General features: G+C 47.9%; 1 protein-coding gene across 1 annotated transcript in view; it reads left to right on the forward strand.

Annotated features, from left to right (window-relative positions):
* PPIL2 (peptidylprolyl isomerase like 2) overlaps positions 1-27717 on the forward strand; it is a 280729-nt gene that overhangs the window by 50470 nt on the left and 202542 nt on the right. Inside the window, exons 5-6 of the mRNA XM_069215327.1 lie at positions 5220-5271; positions 21148-21199. Of these exons, the coding sequence (XP_069071428.1) occupies positions 5220-5271; positions 21148-21199 (104 nt within the window). The remainder of the gene's footprint in view (positions 1-5219; positions 5272-21147; positions 21200-27717) is intronic.

Raw genomic sequence — 27717 nt, forward strand, 5'->3', positions numbered from 1 at the left:
CAGACTGGAACCGGGGCACCCCCTTCTCTCCATTGAAGCCTATGCGTTTTGGGCACCACTTTGAACTCTGCACCTGACCGGCCCTGAGCTGCTGGTGTGGTAACTTTGGGGTTGCTCTGAACCCCCAACGGTGGGCTACCTTGGACCAAGAACTGAACCCTGTAAGTGTCATACTTACCTGGTAAAACTAACAAAAACTTACCTCCCCCAGGAACTGTGAAAATTGCACTGTGTCCACTTTTAAAATAGCTATTTGTGAATAACTTGAAAAGTATACATGCAATTGAAATGATTCAAAGTTCCTAATGTACTTACCTGCAATACCTTTCAAACAAGATATTACATGTTAAATTTGAACCTGTGGTTCTTAAAATAAACTAAGAAAAGATATTTTTCTATACAAAACCTATTGGCTGGATTTGTCTCTGAGTGTGTGTACCTCATTTATTGTCTATGTGTATGTACAACAAATGCTTAACACTACTCCTTGGATAAGCCTACTGCTCGACCACACTACCACAAAATAGAGCATTAGTATTATCTCTTTTTACCACTATTTTACCTCTAAGGGGAACCCTTGGACTCTGTGCATGCTATTCCTTACTTTGAAATAGCACATACAGAGCCAACTTCCTACAACTCTGGCCTGTTCCACCACAATAAGGCTCTCTATCACTGACTCCTGAAATTTCACAAATGTCATCTTTGACTCTGGAGACCTATCCATAAACTCAATAAAAGCATTAAAAGTTGCTAAGTGGAAGAGGTGAATTGCTAACTTCTTATACCAAACGTAAGACTTACGAATAGCAGTATAAGGTTCCAACCTCTGATCAACTCTATCTACACCTCCCATGTGCTTATTATAATCTAAAATGCACACAGGTTTGCGCACTTCAGCAACCTGGCCCCAAACAGTCACAGGGGAAGTACTCTTATCATGGATGGTACTTAGCATGTAGACATCCCTCCTGTCTGAAAACTTCAAAACTAGCAGCTCATCATTCCGCAAGGCACTGCACTGTCCCCTCTCAAGTTTTTTTTACAGACAAGCTCCCTTGGATAGCCTTTCCGGTTACAACGAATTGTGCCACAAGCAACAGTGTCCACTCTAAACAATTCCTTGAACAACTGCACTCCAGTGTAAACGTTATCTACATACAAATGGTGACCTTTGTTGAACAGTCGTCTACCAAGTTCCCACCCAATTTTCTCAGTAACTCCAAAATTGGGAGGACAACCAGGGGGGACAATACTGGAATCCCTACCAGTGTAGACATGGAAATTATACACATATCCTGTACTACTTTCAGACAGCATGTACTGCCTAAAAACCAAACGACCCTTGAAGAGGACTAAAGACTCGTCCACAGCTATTTCTTTGCCTGGAACATAGACCTCTGAAAACCGATCTACAAAATGATCAAGGACAGGCCTAATCTTAAAAAGACGGTCAGAATCGGGGTGATCTCGTGGCAAGGCTAATGCATTGTCAATAAAATGCAGCATCCTAAGAAGAAGCAAATACCGATTACGACTCATTGTTGCAGGAAATATAGCTGTTGCCATCAAGGGACTAGTAGACCAATAAGAAGCCAGTGACGGCTTCCTTATCAACCCCATCAAAAGAGTCAAACCTAAAAACCTTTTCATCTCCTCCAAATTTGTGGGAATCCACTGGGCAGCTCTAGAGTGCGGCCTAAGTCTAGTAGTGTTGTCCCTCAAATACTGCTCTGCATACAAATTAGTCTGCTCAACAATCTCTTCCAAAAACACATCATCCACAAATAACTCAAAGAAATTGACAGGCAAAAAGTTCTCAGTATTGACTCTACACCCCAGGAGACCAGTAACGGGAGGCAACTCTGGCTGCTTCATGTTTGGGGCAATCCAGAGTTCAGGTCTTCTAACGGGAAACCTTTCAGCCCCAGGTTGCTGCACTAATGGCACATCAGTGTCCTCCTCTGAAACAGGCCCTTCATCTGCACTGAGTGTGGCTTCCTCACCAGAAGATTCCTCTCCGACAGAAACTTCACTGCCAGAATCCCTCACTTCCTCCTCTGCCTCAGATGCAGAGTCCGTCTCATAATCATGATCAGACAATGACTCAAAAAGCATACCAACCACCTACTGAGCGGTCATCCTGCGGCTAGCCATGATCTTTCCTACGAAAATTAACTGGACAAATGCACCACCAACAACGAGCACTGTGTAAGATAAGTAATCAAGTGTAGCTTTATTAGTAAGAGTTATAAACTCAAAAACTATACCGCTCACTTGCCTGAAAAAGCTTGAATCACCAGCAGCTACTCTGCACAGACACAGCAATCACCAATGATATCCCACTAAAAAGAAAGAAAGAAAAGTAAATTAGAAATAAGACAACACAAATATCATTGTGCACAAATCTAAGGACAATTTCACACAAACCTGCATTTAGTACACCACCTACAAACATGTCATTCATACAAGGCAACAATACTCCTTTGGAGTAAATTGTTTTTACTTACCTAAAACATGCAACTATGCAAACCGCAGGTCAACCACCTCCAAAACCGCAAGGAGCCACAGCAAAGAAAGCAAAAGCTTTGAACTAGAACAAAAAGGAGGAAAACAATTATCACAAATGCAAATACTTCGTCAGTTGACAAACATCCCACCATCAAGCATTTAGAAATTGGTGCCTAAGTGGATTCTGCCATAGGGGCAGATAGGCCTACTAAAAAATAGGCCTATCTGCCCCAAGGAGGGCAGAAAATACCTTTAGTAGTGTGTCCCCAGGGGGAGCGACCCTTGCCCAAGGGCTCCCCCCCAAACAAAGAACAAACCACACACACACACTATCCCTGGTGCCTACGTGGCTTCTGCCTCCCTTGGGGGCAGATGGGCCAACAAAAATAGACCCATCTGCCCACAAGGGGGGCAGAAATGGCCAACAGTTCAATGCCCCCTTGGGGGGGTGCCCCTTGCCCAAGGGGACGCCCCCCCACATAAATAAACCTATAAAAAAAAAATCCCTGGCGTTCTAGTGGTTTCGATGAGCCTAAAAATAATAGGCCGATCTGTCCCCAAGGGGGGCAGAAATGGCCTTGGTACATGTGCCCCCAAAGGGGGGCGACCCTTGCCCAAGGGGTTGCCCCCGCTCCACTAACACACACACACTATCCCTGGTGTCTAAGTGGCAATAGGCCGATCTGCCCCCAAGGGGGGCAGAAATGGCCACAAGAAACATGTCCCCAAATGGGAGCGACCCTTGCCCAAGGGGCCGCTCCCAAACAAATCCCTGGCGTCTAGTGGATTCTGCCCCCCTTGGGGGCAGATCGGCCTAAAAATAATAGGCCGATCTGCCCCAAGGGGGGCAGAAATGGCCATTCAAACATGACCCCAAATGGGAGCGACCCTTGCTCAAGTGGCCGCTCCCCAACGCCTAAACATTTCACATCATTAAAAAAAAAAAAAAAAATCCCTGGTGTCTAGTGGGCATTCCTGCTGCCCAATCGCAATGCGATCGGGCAGCAGGAATGCTCAAAGAGACACCGGGGGAAAGGAAAACCCTTTCCTTTCCCCTGGTGCCTCTTTGTCCCAAACCCCTCACCCGCCGGAGGAGAAACTTACCTGTTTCTCTCCTCGCCGCACTGGAAGCAAATGGCTTCCAGTTCGTCCGGCAGTGGGTAATAACATCATTACGGGGGTGGGGGTGGAAGGGGAAGGTCTTCCCCTTCATCCCCGCCTTGGTGGGGTCGGGGGGAACCCCACGGAGGGAGCACTAGCGCTCCCTCCGTGCTCCGTGCCGAGGACGTAATGGTTACGTCCTCGGCACAGGAGCACTGTGCCGCGGGACTTAACCATTACGTCCGCGGCACAGAAGGGGTTATTACATTACATAACATCAGTGTTATAAATACCCATAAATACCCACAGTACATACAAAGCAAGATATCAGTCAACAGCATCTGACAGCTGTTCTGTTCACTGACATAATTAATTACATTTCGCAGATCTATAACGTTTTGATAGCTTCAAGCACTGATGGTGATGCAATTAAACATTTATGGCTGTATCCAGTGCTTCGGTAGTAGGAATCGACTGTGTGGTATATGGAAAGCCCGTTAGACATTTCTAATGCCTTGAAATAGCGATTCAGTCCGTTAAGAGATGCTAAATGGCTTGGTACATCTAGTCCTAAGTGCCTAAAAGGATTAACTCCAGTTGGAGTGAACCCATATTAGGGCCCAGAGTTATCCATTGTAAATGATGGCACTCTACAGGATACTGCCCCGTAACCTCTTACTGCCGCAGGACCTCAATTAAAGCCTTTACAGACATTTTGTGAGAAGCAAATGCCACTTTCCTTTTTCATGTGTTTTTGTTGCAGATATGAAAAAAACTCTAAAAGAATTAAAATGATTATGCAGTACATTTTTGTATTTCTCTCAAAGTGTGGTGTCCCTACGAGTCCGACTTAACTGCTAATCTCCCCTAAACTGATGGGGACACCATATCCAGAACCAGAGAGCAGAAAGTCGACAGTCCAAATCTGCTCTTTTGAGTACATTTTTTTGATTGCTATTGATTGGGGAAAATGTGGTGGATGTATTTTTTGTCCTTTTTTTTATTCACTATATATATATATATATATATATGTGTATATATATGTATATATATATATATATCACTCATGGAGCGTGAATCTGGCTGAGGTAGTTGGTGAGATGGAGTACAGAGATATTTGGGGTTGAATCACAATGCACATTTGAGAGCAATTTACAGTTAAATATTTAATTTTAATCATTAATTTAACAGGAATTTGCATCATAGTCCATATTTGGTGACCTTCCAAGACATTTGTGATTGCAGAATTAATAGTGGGACATCAAGTGGGGCCCCAAGGAGACCGAAGTGATGATGCTAGAGGTGTTAAGGAATTGTCAACATAAGACTAGTCAGATGTTTTGTGACTTGTAACCAAAGGAGGGAAGGTCTAAGAGTCCAGCCTGATATGCTGGTGGTGTGGAAGGCTTTGTAGATTGTACACTAAGTTATGAACTTGATACAGGCTGAAGGGGGGGGGGTGAGGGGGAGGGGTCAATGGTGGTCCCTTATTCTCAACTCTGCCGTCTGGCTAATGTGATATTTTATGTACTTCATGTACTTAAGTTAAGTTTTACCAGTATCAGATCTCCGCCTTCATAACAAAAATACATTTTTCTTCTCAACAGGAGCATTGTTCCTTGGATCAAAAAATATGGAACCAACCCAATAACCGGAGAGGTAACTAGGATTTTTGTTCATGTATTCATTCATGTGACAGCAGCCCATCCTGTCTGGATGAAGTTAGCACCAGGCTTAGTATAAAGTGTAAAGCAGACATGAAACTGCAAAAGGGGTCAGCAGTAAGGATGTCATGTACTTGGGTAAGAGCAGACAGTCGCAAGAGGGGTTGATGGGAACCAGTTCATATCCTTTGGTGAAAGCAGCCAGTTGCATGGGGCTTCTTGAGAAGCAGCTAATAACAAGAGGTAAGTTTGCAAAAGGCTTATTACTCTTTCGATAATGAACGTGAACACAGACGGCATTATTGTATGAACTGCCATGTGTCTAATATTGGTGACACTGATTCTGCTCCTGAGCTCTCCTGATGCCTATGCGAGCCCTTTCCAGGCGTTGACACTTGTTGGGGCTGAAAAGCCTCTTCAGGGCTCTTCCCTATTTCACTTTCCATGTGCACTCTGTGATGTTTTGATTTGTAACCCAGTGATCCTAATAATCGTACAAGCTTACTGAGGTCCTCCTTGTTCAGATGAGCTGAGAAACCAGAGCTGTGCTATGCAGCCGAGAGGTCACCCAAAGTGCATCCCTTTTCACAAGACGGCTACTGCCCTCTCTAGCTAGTCTTTGTGGTATTGGCAGTGGTGGTTGTGTGATCAGTAGTGAGGGAACAGGCCTTTTTAGGGTCGAGCCTGCGTTGCACGCGCATGCGTATCGCAGAGAGACGCTTTAGGTATTAGAAAAGGGCTTGGAGCCCTGTCGACGTCACGTCGGTGTTTTTCATTGGTTCGTGTGCTTGCCTATTAATCTGCTTGCTTTCATTAGTCGAAGGCATGCATACGTCATGCCTTTTCCGGTGGCTAGCCCTCCTCGAGCGCATCGACCAAGTACAGAAAATATGCGAGGCTCGCTGTTTTCTGTCCGGCTCGTGGACTACTTTTTTTCTCTATTTTCCTAGCGCCATTTCGCTTGGCAGAAGTTGAGCGCTTTACACAGTCAATTGCACTTTTTCGGGTTACCTACATAAATGCACTTTTGCCGATAGGTGAAAAGTCGGGTTAGGAGTTTACAACGCGATCACCTCTAACATGAGCAAATGCGAGACCCGTTGCATTGCAAATGCTTGTTAAATTTTGCATGAGACGGTGCAAGTACTGTTGGTGAAATCTTTTGTAAATAAAAACAAGCATTTGCAATGCAATGGGTCTCGCCTTTGCTCGAGTTAGAGCTATTAGTGTTGTAAATTTCTAACTGGGCTTTTCTTGCCACATAAATTGAAAATGAAAAGTAAAAAAGTTGACATAAGTGAGCCGATTCAAAGCACCACAGCCTCCATGAGCGCGAAGGAGAGACACAAAAGGAAAAAGAAGTTCGCTTGCAGTCAAACGTATTGGCAAAAGTGCAATTATCCATGTAACTGGGTTGATGGCCAAGGTGGTAACAAAACTGCCGCAATGTGGTACAAACGTAAAGCATTTACCAATGATAACAAAGGATTTTTGAAAGGCAAGCCTGTGAATGAGTGATAGTGATGGGCATGTGGTGGGTGTGGTAAAAAAACCAGACAGATTACAACACGTCAGAACTCTTGCACACTTGACCTCAAAAAAGCTTAAATGGGTTTAGAGCCCGCTCACTTACCATTACTTACCATTAGTTGACTAAAGTGTTGCTCTAGTTTCCTTGCTTCTCATTGGTCAATGCTTCCTGCTTCCTCCAGGCTCTTCCAGTGCTTGTGCCATGGAGCATGGACCAAGTACAGCTTCTTGTCTGTGGCCAGTGCCCTTCCACTAGCCGTGTGCTCTTGCAGGTTCTTTTTTTTTTTTTTTTTAAACTTTTTCCATGCACTCTACAAGAGTGCATGTGTCTTCAGTCCCTTCCTTCTCCCACCGTCCGGACTCTAGCTCCAACCTCCCTCCCTTGACCCCTCCTCCATTGGGTTGCTGCTCCCTCCCTCCTCCCCTGCACCTCCCTCATGTGGCTGTGCAATATGGGTTAAAGGAAAAAACTGTTATGACGCGGTCACCGCATGCTTCATCACAGTGATCTCCTTCCCACCCCCTTTAGTTTAAGCCATGTCAGCAGCCCGAGCCACTGTGCAGCATGTCCAAAAAACATTGACAAAGCTAATCGATCTGGCATGGGTGGTAAAATTTGTTTGTTTTGCCAATGCTTATTTGTCTTCTGGTTGGGGCGGAATCTGACTCTGTTCCTGTTGCCCTTGGCATGAGCTGATAATGCTGTGGCCTTACAGGATCTGACTGGAGGAACCCTCCAAATTTTGCACTATGCAGAAGAGCTGATTGGGCAGCTCTGAGTACAAGCACCTGCCAGCCTGACCAGTACTGTGTTCTATGGTCCCTCATGACCAATAGAGGAGCTGTACACCAGTAATTCTGAAGATGACTAGGTTCCAGGGCAGAGATCAGCTTTCCCCCTGCGAGCCTAGCACCAAGTCTGGACAAGAATCCTGCTGACAGTGCAACTAAACTGCCTTGTAGGTAGAATCACCCTATCTGATGTGAGGAGTTTCTAGTCTGCACCTTTTAGAGTACAGCCTGCTTAAAAGAGTTTACCAGCACAGCTACCTGAGGATCTTATATGATTAATTAAAGTTCTGAAGAAATCAAATGTCCATCATCTTTGGAACTTTACAGAATAGAAAATTGTTTAAAGGGTTCTGGAATCAGGATAGCGTCTAGGATTCAGTCCCTCCACCACAATGGAGGTGTGGATGCTGACTCCCTCTTTAGCATTGTGGGACTCAGTTACTTACTGTGTAACTCATGTTAAAGCCAGTAGGCCCAATTTATTTACTATGCAACTCATGTTAAAGCCAGTGGGCCTGATTTATTTACTATGTAACTTATGTTAAAGCCAGTAGGTGTGATTTATTTACTGTGTAACTCAAGTTAAAGCCAGTAGGCCTGATTTATTTACTATGTAACTCTCGTTAAACCAGTAGGCCTGAATTATTTACTGTGTAACTCATGTTGAAGCCAGTAGGCCCGATTTATTTACTATGCAACTCATGTTAAAGCCAGTGGGCCTGATTTATTTACTATGTAACTCATGTTAAAGCCAGTAGGTGTGATTTATTTACTGTGTAACTCAAGTTAAAGCCAGTAGGCCTGATTTATTTACTATGTAACTCTCGTTAAACCAGTAGGCCTGAATTATTTACTGTGTAACTCATGTTGAAGCCAGTAGGCCTGATGTATTTACTGTGTAACTCACGTGAAAGCCAGTAGGCCTGATGTATGTACTGTGTAACTCATGTTGAAGCCGGTAGGCCTTTAAGGGTCGAGGAGGACCTGGAAACAGGTATGTACAGGCTGGAATGTCCAAGATGGATGTAGCCTGGTTTCCCAATGGAAACCACCCTCGTGCACACACAGGGCTCACTAGACATTCTCTATCTATCGATCTCTCTCTATATATCGCTCTCGATATCTTTCTCTCTCTCACTCCATCTCTCACTCTCTCTAGGTCTATCCATCTATCCATCTATCCATCTATCCATCTATCCATCTATCTTTTTTTGCAGGGAGAGCCAGTATACATTTTCCCCACAGCAGTACACAGTAAGAAGGCCTGTGCCCCATCGCCAGTCACTTCATATGAAAATAATTTATTAAACGCATGGCCGAGGGGCGTCTTGTCGCTCGCAGAAATAAAATGACGGAAAAGTCAGAGATGGGCCACAGAAGGTGACTCTGGAAAACAGTTCAAAGGGTCAAGAAAGTCGATTCTGTAATTTGGATTGAAGCATTTCCTCAGTCTCCAGAGGAACCACCCCAGAGGTCTCTCGTGCAGACAGACAGGGCCTCGGCACCGGCCTGACTTCCCAGGGTTTGGGTTTATTGAACAGGAGGGATGTTGTGAATCTCAAAATACGGGAGGGCACAGGGCTTCTAAATTTGTTTTGCAACAAGACCGGCCCTGATCAGTAAAATGCAGGATCAGCCATGAGGAGGCTTTTGGATCTAGAATGTTTCTGGATTGGACGCCAATGAAGCCAAGAAGAAGATGAATCCCTAACAGACCCTCTCTGTTGAGGCCTAAGATTAGTCCAGCACCCCCTCCCCCTATGAGAATCGTCCTGGCAGGCTCGGGGAGGAGTAGGTTTTTCCAAACGCAAAATGTTTGTTTTCAGTTTTCCACTGGACATCTAAATTTAGGAATGTTATTCTGCTGTTCCTTGGAGGCCCTCATCCTAGTGTTTGTATCCAGTCTCAAGGGCCTGCAAATGGTGATATGCCTAATTAATATTCAGTAGGCTGTTTGTTCTGCGAAGCCCCCCATTGTAAACCTTAGTGAATGGTGAATTTGTGATGCTGCCTATTGGTACATAAGTCCGCTTGCAAAGAGACAGCCTGCAGTTTGCGACTACTTTTGAGAATAAATGTGCACTGCATCTGGCCGAATAAAGGAAACAATAAGATTATTGTGAAGTGAAAATGCTCACATCAACTATATATCTTAAGTGAGTGCTGGTGAACCTTTCATGCAGGAAACAAGAAAATGACACTGCATCTTTACCTCCATTTTAAGTGACTTGTGCGACGCTCCACAGAGTCGCTCGTCTCCCTTCTGTTCTTGTTGCCCTTTAATGGTCCTCTGAGGTGCACGAGCGCCATCTATGCAGACGTGTCGTAAGTGGAGGCCTGGTCTGAAGGTGGGTGCACCAACAGAGGGGCCAGGAGTCAGCAGACAGATGGTTACCGTCCTTAAATGAGACGGCCACAACATGAAATCATGTGCCTGGCCTTTGCTGTGGCTCCTGGGAAACATTGCCTTACAGCTAAAAGCAATACAAACTTCAATCAAAGATATGTGTCTTCTGCTCTCAGACCGGCAAAGGATATTCAGAAGCTGCCACTGGGTGGCGCTGCGTGCAAACTCGTTACATTGAGAGACAAAAAGGCAAAAAAAAAGCACTTTTTTTTTTTTTTTTAGCGGTGGTTGGTCTGTTTGTTCACCACATCGAGGAAGTATCTCTGCTTTGTAGGTCTGGCTAAACACATCTTATGTGACTACCAACAAAGAGCTTTTAGAGTACAATTGAGAGAGAGGCTTACGCTCCACCTATGCACTGATTACAGCATTTGAGTGGGCTAAATTGGTGTGCTTCCACAAAAAGCGTGCCTGCATTGCACTTTTTGGCTTGTGGCAAAACCTTTACTCAGTACAGCAGGACTGAGTTGTTAATGGTGGCTAGCCAAGTGATCATGGCCATAGGCCTAATTTGTTTATTGTGAATTGTTATATTAAAGGCAGTAGGCCTGACATATTTATTACTGTTACTGCTCTGTATGAAAGCCTGCAGAATGCGATTTTGTGACATAGACTCTTATAGTCTACTGTAGAATGCAAGGGTTGTGGTGTTCGTGATCCACCCCAATCAGGAGGGATTTTACATTATTTTGACAACTGTAATTAGGTACATATTTTATTACAGTATACCTGATGGTTGCCTTGTGGGAAAACGTGTCCGAAAATCGGTTGGTTATGGCGACAATTCATTGATAAGGGTTGTAGGCTTGATTGATTGTTATGAAAAGTTACGATATGTCTCACATATGGAGATACATCTCACATATGGAGATACGTCTCACATATGGATTGCGGAAAGCATATGTATGTCAGTAGGCATTCAAGAGTGGATTGTTATTACACTGTATTGAAACCTACTGATAAGCATTATGTTACATGGAATCTCACAGATCACCATAGTCGGTATGGGTTTTAACGTTCTTACTCCTTATGACAAGCCACGGGTAGAGAAGATTTGCATTGTGAGAAGCCTTGTGAGACCCTCCCAGGAGAGGAAGTGTTTTGCTTCGACAACTGTAGTTTTGAAAGTTTATGCCAGATGGGTGCCTGTGGGAAAGGCTGAAACTCAATACCGTAGCCTGAGTTGGTTTTGCTGACAATCCAGTGATAACAGCTGTGGCCTTGACTGATTCACTGGAAACAAGGCATTTCAGATGTCCTATGTCTAATCTGTTTATTATCAAAAGTTACAACAAAGGCAGAAGGCTTGATTGATTTACTGTGTAACACATGTTAAAGCCAAAAGGCCTTTAAGGGTGGATTGTTTTTGTACTGTGTTAAAGCCTGCGGTCAGGTATTTTGTTACATGAAATCTCACAGATTATCTTTATAGAGAAGTACTTTGGTGATGGTGTGTGTGTAATATTTTTCCATACAGAGGGCCATTGGGTTGGGTCTGTTCCACCATTGGTCTTTCTGAGTGTTATTTACACTCTGCTTCTATCTTTGACAACATGCTGCGTGGGATTATAGTTCAGTGCAATCCCGCCATTGCCCTTCTTGCCTTGGGAATTGCAGCTTTTTCTGGCTATATGTGCACATCCACCTGAAATTGTGTGCGTTCCAGGGCTGGTTGACCAGTCCTTTTTTAAGGTCGAGCGCTTTGACCTATTGTAAGTATTGGTGGCTTTTAGCCACGCCCACCACTTTCACTTGTTCCTGGACTTGCCTTTCAAAAATCCTTTATCATTGATAAATGCTTTACGTTTCTCCCTCCTTGGGGCAGTTTTGTTACTGCCTTGCACACTGCCCCTGTTACATAGATAATTGCATGAGTGCCAATATGTTTGACTGCGAGCTAACTTTTGGTGTCTCTTCTTCGCGCTCAGGACTGCCATGGCACTTTGAATTGGCTCGAATATATCAACTGTTCATTTTCAATTTATGTGGCAAATGTCCAACTAGGAATTTACAACGTTAATAGCTCTAACTCGAGCAAACGCAAGACCCATTGCATTGCAATTGCTTGTCATTGTTCTCCTTTTTAGTTTCCTTTTCATTTCTTTGCTTCTCCCCCTTTTATTAGACATTTTCTGAAGTGGAATCTAGTGCTCCCCAGGCAGTGCTAACCGGCCACGTACCTGCTGGTCGTTTCACGTACAGTATGCTGCATCCTGCACGGTCCCTTCCTCTAAATCAGGCAATCATTATGGACTGCTGTTCACTATAGCATATCCCTGTTTTACAATTCCAGGAAGGCCAGCACGTAGGTTATAAACATGGCAGCCATGGTGAAACGTTGGAACAATGATGGACTGTAGGAAAGCACCCTCTTTCTTCGCATGGTTAACTCCATTTTCTGCCTGTTGTCAGTATGTTTGACTGTGTCTACTGGGTTCCTGCTAACCAGGACCCCAGCAGTTTTGCTCTCTCCTCTAAATTGTACCATTTTCATCCCACAATTGGCATACTGGTCCCTCCATGTAACTCCCTAGTATATGGTACCTAGGTACCCAGGGCATTGGGGTTCCAGGGGATGCCTATGGGCAGCAGCAGTTATTCTGCCACCCATAGGGAGCCCAGGCAAAGGGTCCTGCAGGCCTGTCAATGCAGCCTGCGTTAAACGATTGCATGCACCCGTTTTCACTACAGATCACTACACCAGGTCACTATAACTCACCCCTGTGGTAGGCCCTCTCAGCCCAGAAGGCAGGGTGCAGGTACCTGTGTGTGAGGGCACCCCAGCACTAGCAGAGGTGCCCTCACAAACTCCAGCTCCATTTCCCTGGACTTTGTGAGTGTGGGGATGCCATTTTATGCGTGTACTGAACATAGGTCACTACCTATGTCCAGCTACATAATGGTAACTCCGAACCTGGGCATGTTTGGTATCAAACATGTCGGAATCATATCCCAATACTGTTACAAGTATTGGAAGTATGATTCCATGCACTCTGGAGGCTCCTTAGAGGACCCCTAGCATTGCTCCCACCAGTCTTACAGGGTTTTCTGGACAACCCAGCTGCTGCCACCCCTCAGACAGGTTTCTGTCCTCCTGCTGCTTGATCTGATCAAGCCCAGGAAGGCAGAACAAAGGATTTCCTTTGGGACAGGAAGGTAACACCCTCTCCCTTTGGAAATAGATGTGACTGGCTTGGGACGGTCAGCCTTCCCAAGCCACTGGTTTGCTTCGAAGTGCACATTTGGTGCCCTCCGTGCATAAACCAGTCCACACCGTTTCAGGGACCCCCATTCCCTGCTCTGGTGTGAAACTGGACAATGGAAAGGGCAGTGACCACTCCCCTGTCCATCACCACCCCAGGGGTGGTGCCCACAGTTCCTCCAGAGGGTCCCTGGGTTCTGCCATCTTGTTTCTAAGGCTGACAGTGAACTCTGGGAGCCTCTGAGTGGCCTGGCCAGGCATGTGATGTCAGAGCCCCCTCCTGATTGGTGCTTACCTGGTTAGGTGACCAATCCCCCATTCAGGGCTATTTAGGGTCTCTCTCTTGGGGGGTCCTCAGATACGGCTTGCAAGATTCCAGCAGTACTCCTCTGCAACCTCTGCTTCAACTTCTGGCCTCCGGAACTGTGACTGGAACCTCCAGGACCTGACAAGCAGAAGAAAGGACTCTTCAGCAATATTGTTTCCAGGGCTCCTGCCAACTTTGCAACATTTTGTGCATCCTCGGAAGACTGCAATTCTTCAACCTGCACAATAAGAAGAAGGAATCTCCCTTGGAGTGAAGGGGTCACTCCACTGCAACCGCAGGCACCTTCAGCGAGTAACGACCGGCTGCGTGGATCTCCTCTCATCTTGAGCTGCGTGGATCCTGCATCACGGGTGGTGGTCCGGAGTAGTCCTCTTGGTCCTCTCTGCCAGCTGTCCAACTTTGGTGGAGGTAAGCCTTTGCCTTCCCACGCAGGACACTACCCCCGTGCACCATGTCTCTTGCAGGTGCCAAGGCTTGTTTGCATCTCCTTGGCTTCTTCTGCAACTCCTGTGTCCCCGTCCTGTGGGACTCCTGTGGGTGCTGCCTCTGCTCCTGTGGACTCTCTGCGACGCTGAGGGTCCCCTGTGACTCCCCCTCCTGGGTTGAGTCCTTCTGGGCCTTCCTGGTCCCCGGCAGCACCTCTTTTCCACTAACTGCGAGTTTGCCTTTGCCAAGGCTTGTTGGTGGAATTCCTGCATCGACACCCGTTTGCAATCTTCCTTCCCGTGTGGGACTTCATCTGCACCCATCAGGAACTCTTCTTCGGCTCCACTTAATCACAAGAACAAGCCAGTTTTTTTCTATATAATTGCATTAGGCCCTATAAGTGAGTATTTGTGTGCACTAACTTCAACTGGAAAAGACTTTAAAACAGCTATGGCAGTCTTGGAGTCCTTGTGAGAGGTATAAAGCAGCCAGTCCTCGCATGGAGTTCTCACATCTATCCTTTCTATGCAGATTCAGTCTGAACAGCCAGGCTCAGTAAGGCAGAAGTTGTGAGCACATGGACAGATCACAGCTAGAGGGCCTGATGCTCTGGCCCTTGTAGGCCTCAGGGTATGCACAAGTCTTCCCTGGGAGCCTGCTGTCAGTGCTGAAGCTGCCCCTCTGGCCTCTGCCCATCTCAGAGTTGCTGCCAGAGTTAGACACAGGGGAAGAGCAGAGGGTTGATTCACTGCCTGGGATCCTGGCACCATGGACAGTCTGAGGATAATCTGACCCGTGTCTGATTCTGTCCTGTGTGTGACTCTCAGACACAGGAGAAGAGCACACGGGCACCTTAGAGTAGCCGGGCTTCAGGGCCTGGGATCCTGGCACTAGGACAGTCTGAGGATAATCTGGCCTGTGTCTGATTCTGTCCTGTGTGTGACTCTCGGGCACAGGAGAAGAGCACACGGGCATTTTAGAGTAGCCGGGCTTCAGGGCCTGGGATCCTGGCACTAGGACAGTCTGAGGATAATCTGGCCTGTGTCTGATTCTGTCCTGTGTGTGACTCAGACACAGGTGAAGAGCACACGGGCATTTTAGAGTAGCCGGGCTTCACTGCCTGGGATCCTGGCACTAGGACAGTCTGACGGTAATCTGGCCCGTGTCTGATTCTGTCCTGTGTGTGACTCTCAGACACAGGAGAAGAGCACACGGGCAGTTTAGAGTAGCAGGGCTTCACTGCCTGGGATCCTGGCACCAGGACAGTCTGACGGTAATCTGGCCTGTGTCTGACTCTCAGACACAGGAGAAGAGCACACGGGCAGCAACCTATAGTAGCCGGGCTTCACTGCCTGGGATCCTGGCACCAGGACAGTCTGAGGATAATCTGGCCTGTGTCTGATTCTGTCCTGTGTGTGACTCTCAGACACAGGAGAAGAGCACACGGGCATCTTAGAGTAGCCGGGCTTCACTGCCTGGGATCCTGGCACCAGGACAGTCAGAGGATAATCTGGCCTGTGTCTGATTCTGTCCTGTGTGTGACTCTCAGGCACAGGTGAAGAGCACACGGGAAGCTTAGAGTAGCCGGGCTTCACTGCCTGGGATCCTGGCACTAGGACAGTCTGAGGATAATCTGGCCCGTGTCTGATTCTGTCCTGTGTGTGACTCTCAGGCACAGGAGAAGAGCACACGGGAAGTTTAGAGTAGCCGGGCTTCACTGCCTGGGATCCAGGCACCAGGACAGTCTGAGGATAATCTGGCCTGTGTCTGATTCTGTCCTGTGTGTGACTCTCAGACACAGGAGAAGAGCACACGGGCAGTTTAGAGTAGCCGGGCTTCACTGCCTGGGATCCTGGCACTAGGACAGTCAGAGGATAATCTGGCCTGTGTCTGATTCTGTCCTGTGTGTGACTCTCAGGCACAGGTGAAGAGCACACGGGCATCTTAGAGTAGCCGGGCTTCACTGCCTGGGATCCTGGCACCAGGACAGTCTGAGGATAATCTGGCCCGTGTCTGATTCTGTCCTGTGTGTGACTCTCGGGCACAGGAGAAGAGCGCTCGGGCAGCTTAGAGTAGCCGGGCTTCACTGCCTGGGATCCTGGCACTAGGACAGTCTGAGGATAATCTGGCCCGTGTCTGATTCTGTCCTGTGTGTGACTCTCAGACACAGGAGAAGAGCACACGGGCAGCTTAGAGTAGCCGGGCTTCAGGGCCTGGGATCCTGGCACCAGGACAGTCTGACGGTAATCTGGCCTGTGTCTGATTCTGTCCTGTGTGTGACTCTCAGGCACAGGAGAAGAGCAGACGGGCAGATTAGAGTAGCCGGGCTTCAGGGCCTGGGATCCTGGCACCGTGCTGCCTCTGCTGCACTAAAGCTAGGTTTGCAATGTGCAAATACCACTGCCTCAGGGCAGGGGTGTCTAGTGCATGTCCGGGGGGAACGGGGGGGGGGGGGTGGTGGTAGGGGGGGGCAGATCCAAGCCAGATTTCACACATCGGGGGTGTCTACTGCAGGTCCTGTAGGGCTGGATCTTTGTCAGATTTCACACATCAGGTGGTGTTTACTGCATGTTAGGGAGAGCCAGCTCGTTGCAGAGTTCACACATAAGGGGTGTCAAGTGCCGATCCAGTAGGGCCGGATCCTTCCAGATTTCACACATAAGGGGGTGTCTACTGCAGGTCCAGGAGGCCACGATCTTTCCCAGATTTCACACATCAAGGGATGTCTAGTGTAGGTCCAGGAGGACTGGATGCTTGCCAGAGTTCACACATCTGGAGGTGTCTAGTTCATGTACAGGAGGGCCGGGTGCTTGCTAGATTTCACACATCAGGGGTGTCTAGTGTAGGTCCAGGAAGGCAGGATCCTTCCCTAATTTCACACATCAGAGAGTGTCTAGTATAGGTCCAGGAGGGCTGCATCATTGCCAGATTTCACACATCAAGGGGTGTCTAGTGTAGGTCTAGGGGGACCGGATCCTTGCCAGATTTCACACATTAGGGGGGGTCTAATGCAGGTCCAGGAGGGCCAGATACTTGCCAAATTTCACACATTAGGGGGTGTCTAGTGCAGGTCCAGGAGGACTGGGTGCTTGCCAGAGTTCACACATCAGGGGTGTCTAGTGTAGGTCCAGAAGGGCCGGATCCTTGCCTGATTTCACACATCAGGGAGTGTCTAGTTCTGATCCAGGAGAGACAGATTCATGCTAGATTTCACACATCGAGGGATGTCTAGTGGAGGTCCAGGAGGGTAGGATCCTTCCCAGATTTCACACATAGAGGGATGTCTAGTGGAGGTCCAGGAGGGCCAGATCCATGGCAGAATTCAGAAATCAGGGGATGTCTAGTGCAGGTCCAGGAGGGTAGGATCCTTCCCAGATTTCACACATCGAGGGATGTCTAGTGGAGGTCCAGGAGGGCCAGATCCATGGCAGAATTCAGAAATCAGGGGATGTCTAGTGCAGGTCCAGGAGGGTAGGATCCTTCCCAGATTTCACACATCGAGGGATGTCTAGTGGAGGTCCAGGAGGGCCAGATCCATGGCAGAATTCAGAAATCAGGGGATGTCTAGTGCAGGTCCAGGAGGGTAGGATCCTTCCCAGATTTCACACATCGAGGGGTGCCTAGTGTATGTCCAAAAGGGCCGGACCATTGCCAGAGTTCTTGGCTGTCCTCATAAGGTACAAGTGAGTCGAGTGGATCTGACCGAATCTCATCTCCACATGCAGACATGGCTCCAGGTCTGCTGAAGTGCATCTTATCTCGCCCAAGTCACTGAGCCGAGGGTCGTGTTCTCATTCTTGCCGGTGACGTCACCCGGCACCCCAGTGATGCTGAGGAGGTGGCAGCAGCCCCACGGGGGGCGCAGCATCATCCTTTGGCACTGATGGCTTGTGCGCGCGACAGCCGATGACGCGGAGCATCTTTAGTCCGGGATGATGAGAGATCCGGTGTGGTCCAGGGCTGCCCTCTCCTCCCTGTACCCCCGCCCCGGCAGCTGCCTCTGGCTTTGCCCCTGGTCCGTGGGTGGGGGGTGGAGAGGGGTGGGGTGGGAGGGGGAGCAGGGCAGGGCACTTAGAAGCGGTGGCTGAGACCCGGGAAGCGCCCTGTGGGGGAGGAGTGTGTGCCCTGATCCCGGTGCCCGGGGGCGCTGGCACCACACGCCTGGAGATAGAGGTCACTTGCAGGGGTGATTCTGTGAATCCAGAAGCCTTCATAGCTCCCTCTCTTATACCAGGAGCCTTCTGGCCACTTGAGCCCTGCCCTGGCTGAACCTGATCAGATGGGCACCTCTTTATAGCTCCTTCACTTACACCAGGAGCCTTCTATCCGCATGAGCCCTGCCCCTGGCTGAGCCTGATCGGATGGGCACCTCTTTATAACTCATTCACTTACACCAGGAGCCTTCTATCTGCATGAGCCCTACCCCTGGCTGAGCCCTGATCGGATGGGCACGTCTTTATAGCTCCTTCACGTACACAAGGAGCCTTCTATCCGCATGAGCCCTACCCCTGGCTGAGCCTGATAGGATGGGCGACTCTGTCACTACAGAAGCCTTCATAGCTCCTTAACTTATACCAGGAGGCTTCTGGCCACTTGAGCCCTGCCCCCGGCTGGGTCTGATCGGATGGGCACGTCTTTATGGCTCCCTCACTCACACCAGGGGCCTTCTGGCCACATGAGCCCTGGCTGAACCTGATCGGATGGGCACGTCTGTGAATCCAGAAGCCTTTAAAGCTCCTTCCCTTACACAAGGAGTCTTCTGGCCACTTGAGCCCTGCCCTTGCTGAGTCTGATCGGATGTGCACTTCTGTGACTACAGAAGCCTTCATAGCTCCTCACTCACACCAGGAGACTTCTGTCCACTTGAGCCCTGGCCCCGGCTGAACCTGATCAGATGGGCACATCTGTGAATCCAGAGGCCTTTATAGCTCCTTCACATACACAAGGAGCCTTCTATCCACATCAGCCCTCCCCTGGCTGAGCCTGATCGGACGGACACGTCTGTAAATCCCAAAGCCTTTATAGCTCCCTCACCTATACCAGGAGTCTTCTATTCACTTGAGCCGTCCCCTGGCTCAGTCTGATCGGATGTGGCTACCAAGGCCAGAGCTCGGACAGTCTCTAGTAAGTAATTCCCTTCTAGACGCAGGAAGCCCCTGCAGGGGCATGCGCTGTCCCCCATCTAGTTTAGTAATAAAGGGGGCTTTTAGGACTGTGGAAGTTCCACCGTTAGGGTCTTAGGATGGATGGACCATGCAGAGGCACCCTGTGTGTCCCGGCCTGCTTTGCTGAAGTATGTCTGATTGATGTTGGCTGAGTGGGTGAGGTGGTTGGGTGTGGGACGATGGGAAGGCATAGCTGGGACTAGTCACTGCTGAGCCTTGCATGGCCAGGGTCTCCCGTGAAAGGGTTGGGTGGAGTTTGGTGCAGCTTGGTAGAGATGACACCATTCAGCATTTGGGAGGAATAGTACAAGGGTGAAAAGATGAAAACCGAGACTTGCCCGGGTACTTCCGGTGTTTGAGAGGGAGGGAAGTCTTCTCGGATGGCTCTAAGGCAACCTTGGCTGCAGAGTTCTGTCTGTCTGACAGCAGCTGAGACCCTGATAAGGTTCTTGTTTCAAAATTATGTTCTCCAACCCCTGTCCTGCTCTTGGACTGCACAGAGTGAGACAGCACTGCTTCCTGTGTCTCTCGACTCAGCAGCTCCTTGGTAAGAGCATATTTTCATACTGTCCTCACATGGCAGGTCCTGGCACTCAGCAGTGTGGCTAATGACTTGACAGGGAGGCATGGCTGCTGGGATGTACCTGTCCTAGGACAGGCTGAATCTGGTTCATGACTGCTGTGTGGGTTGAGTGTGGTCTGTTGGGCTGACAGTCCTGTGCAGGGCTTTGAAGATCCGCTCCACCTGTGACCTGGACAGTCAGGGGAGCCCCCTGGACTTGCACTCTTGTTTTGTTGCTTTCCATAGCTGGGTTCGAATCACTGGGGACATCCACAGTGCAGCCCCACTCTGAGTGGAGGTCACTCTTGCCCCTACATCCCAGTCTGCGCGATGGCTGGTGGTGGCACTGTAACAGTTCAGGCCTTTTTACCTGTACAGCTGTTCTGCTCTGCTTCAGACTGAGAGGAAAAAGAAGTAAATGGAATGCAAAGAAAGCAGCACACTTAGCCTGAGTGATGAATTTATTAAAGCATTTCCCAAGTTTCATGCACAGAAAGAATAGCATGAGCTTTTATTTCAAAGGCGAAGGCCAGACTGATCTCAAATGATTGTGGGGTGTAGGGTCTGTAGAAAGGTGAAGGCCAGACTGAGCTCAAATGATAGTGGGGTTCTGTAGAAAGGTGAAGGCCAGACTGAGCTCAAAAGATGGAGGGAAGTGCGGCCTGTAGAAAGGTGAAGGCCAGACTGAGCTCAAATTATGGTGGGAGGTGGGGTCTGTAGAAACGTGAAGGCCAGACTGAGCTCAAATGATGGTGGGAAGTTGGGTCTGTAGAAAGGTGAGGGCCAGACTGAGCTCAAATGATGGTGAGAAGTGGGGTCTGTAGTAAAGGTGATGCCAGACTGAGGTCAAATGATGGTGGGAAATTGGGCCTTTAGAAAGGCGAAGACCAGACTGAGTAAATTATGGTAGGAATAGGGGTCTGTAGAAAGGTCAAGGCCAGACAGCTCAAATGATGGTGGGAAGTGTGATATGTAGAAAGGTGGAGGGCAGTTGTCTCAAGACCTGAGATGTTGGATGAATTTTCTGCATTTCGGTTATAAAGGACCACTGATGGAAAGTTTCAGAGTTAAAAAACAAACAAAAACTAAGTAGTCAAACATTTACAAAACTAGACACTCGGTGAGATATATATATATATATATATATAGAGAGAGAGATAGATATAGATATATGTAGACAGATAGATATAGATTTTTTTAAATTGTGGATACTGTCCAGGGATGTAATGTGGAAATCCCGCAAAACACTAACATTGGAGTAACATTGTAAATCTGTCCTTACCTGCGCCCACTACTCCCTTTGCATTGTCAAGACACTTTATAAGCTCTATTACAGACCTACTACTACCCAACTTTGATTGTGGGGTGAAAATTCTTTGTAACTGTATAGGGTGAGTGGCGAGAATGATGGATGCAAAAATAGCATTTCTGATGAGCTCTTTCTTATTTCCATCTCTAGAAACTGGAGGCTAAATCTCTCATCAAGCTGCACTTCGCGAAAAACCAGGATGGTGAGTAAGGGGTTGGAGAGGTTTCTGGTGCTGCTGACCCCAAAGAGCCTCATTCTGGGGGGCGAGGATAAGATATTAATCATAATGACTGGTTGTGTTTTGGACAGCACCTTATGCTACACAGAGACTCCCTCATATAGAGGAATGAGGCTTAAAACCAAGTGTCTGTACAAGGTTGGATCAACTCAACTAGACTTGCAAACTTCTTTAAATAAAATGTTATTTTTTTTATTCTAAACTGAACCACCAGTTCCATTCCTAACTCCCTTTCACCCATCCCTTGGAATCCTGTGTTCTCTGATGATGATAATAGTGCTCCAGGTACAGCTGTGTAGAACCAGTGTGGAAGGAATGCTGTGGAATAAACCAAACCCATGTGCAGTCTGTAACGTTGGCGAGGCAGCAGTGCAGGGAGGTCACTTTCAAAGCCGGCTGCTTATTCTAATGCTCAGGGTATTCTGCAGATAGATAATTGCTCTCCTTACTAATTCCAGAAGTATAACGTACAGAAAGAGCGCCAGAAGTTTCATTTTTCTTGAATGGAAACAGAAAATCGAACATTTTTGTTTCATTTAGTGTTTATAATTTCATTACCTGTTTTTCAGATACTTTAACCCCAGTGAGTTAAGGGCATTAGTAGCTGACAGGCCATTAGGACTCCAAAGTAATGCACTGTTACAGGCTACTTCTGACACCAGAGCTCCCCTGTAATATATTACATGCTCCCTCTGATGTCATCAGTAGCATGGGATTATGAAAGGATGGGAAACCAGAAGGTCTTCTGGTTCACAAGTGTTGCAGGTTCCTAAAAGTCAGAGAGGTAAAGATGGCAAGGACACTATCGTAGGGTAAGAACATAAGGATGACATGGAACCTATTGTAGGGCAAGGATGAGGAGGTAAGGATGGCAAGGACACTATCGTAGAGTAGAACATAAGGATGACATGGACCCTATCGTAGGGCAAGGATGAAGAGGTAAGGATGGCAGGGACACTATCGTAGGGTAAGAATGAGGAGGTAAGGATGGCAAGGATACTATCGTAGGATAGGAACATAAGGATGACATGGATCCTATTGTAGGGCAAGGATGAGGAGGTAAGGATGGCAGGGTAAGAATGAGGAGGTAACGATGGCAAGGTCACTATCGTAGGGTAAGAACATAAGGATGACATGGACCCTATTGTAGGGCAAGAATGAGGAGGTAAGGATGGCAAGGACACTATCGTAGGGTAAGAACATAAGGATGACATGGACCCTTTCGTAGGGCAAGGATGAAGAGGTAAGGATGGCAGGGTAAGAATGAGGAGGTAACCATGGCAAGGACACTATTGTAGGGTAGAACATAAGGATGATATGGACCCTATTGTAGGGCAAGGATGAGGAGGTAAGGACGGCAAGGACACTATCGTAGGGTAAAAACAAGGGCACAGTTGAGGAGGTAAGGATGGCAAGGACACTATCATAGGGTAAGAACACACGGATGACATGGACCCTATTGTAGGCCAAGGATGAGGAGGTAAGGATGGCAAGGACACTATCGTAGGGTAAGAACATAAGGATGACATGGACCCTTTCGTAGGGCAAGGATGAGGAGGTAAGGATGGCAAGGACACTATTGTAGGGTAGAACATAAGGATGATATGGACCCTATTGTAGGGCAAGGATGAGGCGGTAAGGATGACAAGGACACTATCGTAGGGTAAAAACAAGGGCACGGTTGAGGAGGTAAGGATGGCAAGGACACTATCATAGGGTAAGAACACAAGGATGACATGGACCCTATCGTAGGGTAAGAATTAGGAGGTAAGGATGGCAAGGACACTATCGTAGGGTGAGGGTGGCACAGATCCTGTCATAGGGTACAGATGAGGCGGACCCTATCGTAGGGTAAAGATGAGAGAGACCCTATCGTAGGGTAAAGATGAGAGAGACCCTATCATAGGGTAAGGATGAGAAAGACCCTATCGTAGGGTAAGAATGACATGGATCCTATCATAGGTTATAGATATAAGGATGATATGGACCCTATGGTAGGATAAGGGTAACATGGACCCTGCCGTTTTTACATATTTCGTACACATGAAATCTTTGCATTTCTAGAGAGCTGTGAGCACCTGCTGTGTGCTGTAACTACCCACCTTGTGCTTTTGGTAATCTGCTGTGTATTTTAAGCACCCATCTTGTTCTGTGTGCGCCTTCTGTGTACCTTAAGCATACATCTTGTGACGAAAGCGCCTGCTGTGTATTTTAACCACCCATCCATGACCTGAACCCTATCGTAAGGTGAGGTCATACGAATGACATGGACCCTGTTATAGGCTAATGGTGACATGGACCCTTTCGTAGGGTAAGGATGACATGGACCATATGGTAGGGTAAGAGTGAATTGGACTTTATCGTAGTGTAAGGATGAGACGAACCCTATCAAAGGGTAAAGGTGACAGTGACCTTATTGTAGAGTAAGGGTGAGACTGACACTTTCATAGGGTAAGGATATAAGGGTCACATGGACCTAATTGTAAGGTAAGGGTGACATGGACCCTATCATAGGATAAGGGTGACATGGATTCTATAATAGGGTAAGGACATATGGATGACATGAACCCTATCATAAGGTGAGGACATAAGGGTGACATGGGCCCTGTTGTAAGGCAAGGGTGACATGGACTCTAATGTAGGGTAAGGGTGAATCAGACTCTTTCGTAGGGTAAGGATGAGATAGACCCTATTGTAGGGTAAGGGTGACAGTGACCCTATCGTAGAGTAAGGATGAGACTGACCCCATCATAGGGCAAAGCTATAAGGATGACCCTATCGTAGGGTAAGCGTAACATGCACCCTATCGTAGGGTAAGGGTGACATGGACCCTATCGTAGGGTAAGGGTGACATGGACCCTATCGTAGGGTAAGGGTGACATGGACCCTATCATAGGGTAAGGGTGACATGGACCCTATCATAGGGTAAGGGTGACATGGACCCTATCATACGGGTAAGGGTGACATGGACCCTATCATTAGGGTAAGGGTGACATGGACCCTATCATTAGGGTAAGGGTGACATGGACCCTATCATACGGTAAGGGTGACATTGACCCTATAATAGGGTAAGTGTATATTGATGACATGAACCCTATCGTAAGGTAAGGAAATAAGGATGACATGGACCCTGTCGTAGGGTAAGGATGACATGAACCCTATCGAAGGCCAAAGGTGAATTGGACTCTGTCATAGGGTAAGGATGAGACGAACCCTATCGTAGGATAAGGATGAGACTGACGCTATCATAGGGAAAGGATATAAGGATCACATAGACCCTATCATAAGGTAAGGGTGACATAGACCAGATTGCATGGTAAGGGTGACATGGACCGTATCGTAGGGGAAGAGTGAGAAGGACCCTATCGTAGGGGAAGAGTGACATGGACCCTATCGTAGGGTAAGGGTGACATGGACCCTATCATTTGGTAAGGGTGAATTGGACTCATCGTAGGGTAAGGATGAGACAAACCCTATCATAGGATAAGGGTGACAGTTACCCTATCATAGTGTAAGGATGAGACTGACCCATGAGACTGACCCTTTCATAGGGAAGGAGTGTAAGGAGGACATGGCCCTATCGTAGGGTAAGGGTGACTTGGACCCGATTGTAGGGTAAGGGTGACATGGACACTATCGTAGGGTAAGGATGGCATGGACCCTATAATTTTATTTTTAGGTTGTACTGCAATACCTTCCGTGGTACTTCTTGAGTCTCTTGGTATCAACGCTGGCATCAGTAACACAATTAAACACGTTTTTACATATTTAGTACACATGAAAAGTTTGCAGTTCTAGAGAGCTGTGAGCACCTCCTGTGTGTTGTAACCACCCACCTTGTGCTTTTGGGCATCTGCTGTGTATTTTAACCACCCATCTTGTGCTGTGAGCGCCTTCTGTGTACCTTAAGTGTACACCCCGTGACGTAAGAGGCCTGCCCACCCTGAACTTTGAGCACCTGTTTTGTACTTTAAGTACATCTGCTTTGATTTAAAATACCCACTCTGTGCTTTACACACCTAATGTCTGCTTTGAACACCTGCTGTCCACTAAATGCTATACACACCTGTTGTGTGTTTAAGGGCCTGTTGTGTGCATGAGCTGTGAGCACCTGTAGTGTACTCTAAGCGCCCTCTCAGTGCTATAGGTGCTTGCTGGTTAAATTAGCACCAAGCCTGTGCTTTGAATGCTCTGTAACCAGAAGGATGTTTTTTAAGCACCAACCCTCTGCTAGGAGCACATGGTGGTGTGAGCTCGCCCCGTGCTGCGAGCGCCTCTTGTGTATTTTAAGCATTATCTGTGTGCTCAAAGCGCCTGGTATGTGTTTATGTACTTAGCCTGTTGTGTGAGCTCCTGGAGTGTTCTGTAAGCCTCTGCCTGTGGTGTGAGCATTTGCTGTGTATTCAAGCATCCATTCTGTGCTGTCAGCCTCTACTGTGTATTTTAAGCACCTGCTTCCCATTTATTCAATCATCCATTCTGTGCTGTGACCTCCTGCTGTGTGTTTTAAGCACCCGCCTGTTCTGTGAGCGCTTGCTATTTATTCAAGCACCCATTCTGTGCTGTGACCTCCTGCTGTGTATTTTAAGCACCCGCCTGTTCTGTGAGCGCTTGCTATTTATTCACTCATCCATTCTGTGCTGTGACCTCTTGCTGTGTATTTTAAGCACCCGCCTGTTCTGTGAGCGCTTGCTATTTATTCACTCATCCATTCTGTGCTGTGACCTCCTGCTGTGTATTTTAAGCACCCGCCTGTTCTGTGAGCGCTTGCTATTTATTCAAGCACCCATTCTGTGCTGTCAGCCTCTGATGTGTATTTCATGCGCTTAGAAATTCACAAAGCAGAAGGCTGAGGAATCTAATCCGGAGCTCCGGAGGGGACGAAGGTAGGAGGTATAGGATACGCCCTCCCTGGTAGAAGGAAGCCACACAAGTAATCCTACACCTACTGATTGATCCTCCTGCAGACCATGGAGGATCCCTAATGTACCCGTAATCAGGAGATCACACTGTGTTGTCTGGGAGACCCTCACACACCCTATTGGTCGCATGCCTCACCATTGGGTCTCATCCTGGTCCCTAAAACCCAGGATGTGCTCGACCATATCCAAGGAGCTCTTTGCATAATTTTTCTTGCCCGGGTCTTAAAATAAAAATACCTTGGAACACCAATGGTTTTCTTCTATTCACAGTGTTCCTGGTATGAGTAAAAGATGTATAGAAAGGTGTCTATTGAAGTCCTACACCCTGTCTGTAGGCATCACCATGTTTCAGCCCTACATCAAAAAGGCCAAAAGGTCCTGGACTTTCATGAGGACTTAAAACATATTATGCCCCACAATGTATTCTTTTGTATTTCAGTCACACGTAACTTATTTAGTCCGGAGAACACACAACACGCAACATACACCTGGCATCCACAACGGGCAGCGGTGCTCTTGTTTGCGATTCGGTTCCTCTTTTTGGGCTACCTGTGATTGTAGCCCATGGGCTTCATGGGAGGAGTGCGGGCATGCCCCTGTAGTCACACACTTGTCAAGGGTAACATGTCTGCTATTCACCTTCTTGGTCCGCGTTTACACCTCCCCACCGAGGAGCCTGGCATCGGGTGTGGGAGCGGGGCAGATGAAAGGGTCCCTTGACTTGGGAATGCCTGGTGTATGCAGAGCACTTCTACAGGCTCTTCGGAGGGCAGCCTGGCATCAGGCAAGGGCTGTTGACAATGGCAGTCAAATGTAGATATAAGGGCCTGTAGACGTCTGGTGCATGTAGAGCACGTCTTCAAACCCCTCAGAGGGCAGCCTGCCATCGGGCAAGGGTTGTTGACGGTGGCATTCGAGGGTAGATATAAGGGCCTGTAGACGTCTTGTGCACGTGGAGCACATCTGCAGGCCCTTCAGAGGGCAGCCTGGCAAGGGGCATGGGTTGTTGGCAGTTGACTGTAGATATAAGGGCCTGTAGACGTCTTGTGCATGTAGAGCACATCTGCAGGCCCCTCAGAGGGCAGGCGGCATTGGTCAAGTGTTGTTGACGGTGGCAGTCGAGGGTAGATATAAGGGCTTCTAGACATCTGGTGCATGTAGAGCACATCTGCAGGCCCCTCAGAGGGCAGCCTGGCATTGGGCATGGGTTGTTGACTGTGGCAGTCAAGGGTAGATATAAGGGCCTGTAGACGTCTGGTGCATGTAGAGCACATCTGCAGGCCCCTCAGAGGGCAGCCTGGCATCAGGCAAGGGTTGTTGACGGTGGCTGTCGAGGATAGATATAAGGGCTTCTAGACATCTGGTGCATGTAGAGCACATCTGCAGGCCCTTCAGAGGGCAGCCTGGCATCAGGCAAGGGTTGTTGACGGTGGCTGTTGAGGATAGATATAAGGGCCTATAGACATCTGGTGCACGTAGAGCACATCTGCAGGCCCTTCAGAGGGCAGCCTGGCATCGGGCATGGGTTGTTGATGATGGCAGTCGAGGGTAGATATAAGG

Source organism: Pleurodeles waltl, chromosome 11 (assembly GCF_031143425.1).
Source record: "Pleurodeles waltl isolate 20211129_DDA chromosome 11, aPleWal1.hap1.20221129, whole genome shotgun sequence".
Taxonomy (NCBI): Eukaryota; Metazoa; Chordata; class Amphibia; order Caudata; family Salamandridae; genus Pleurodeles; species Pleurodeles waltl.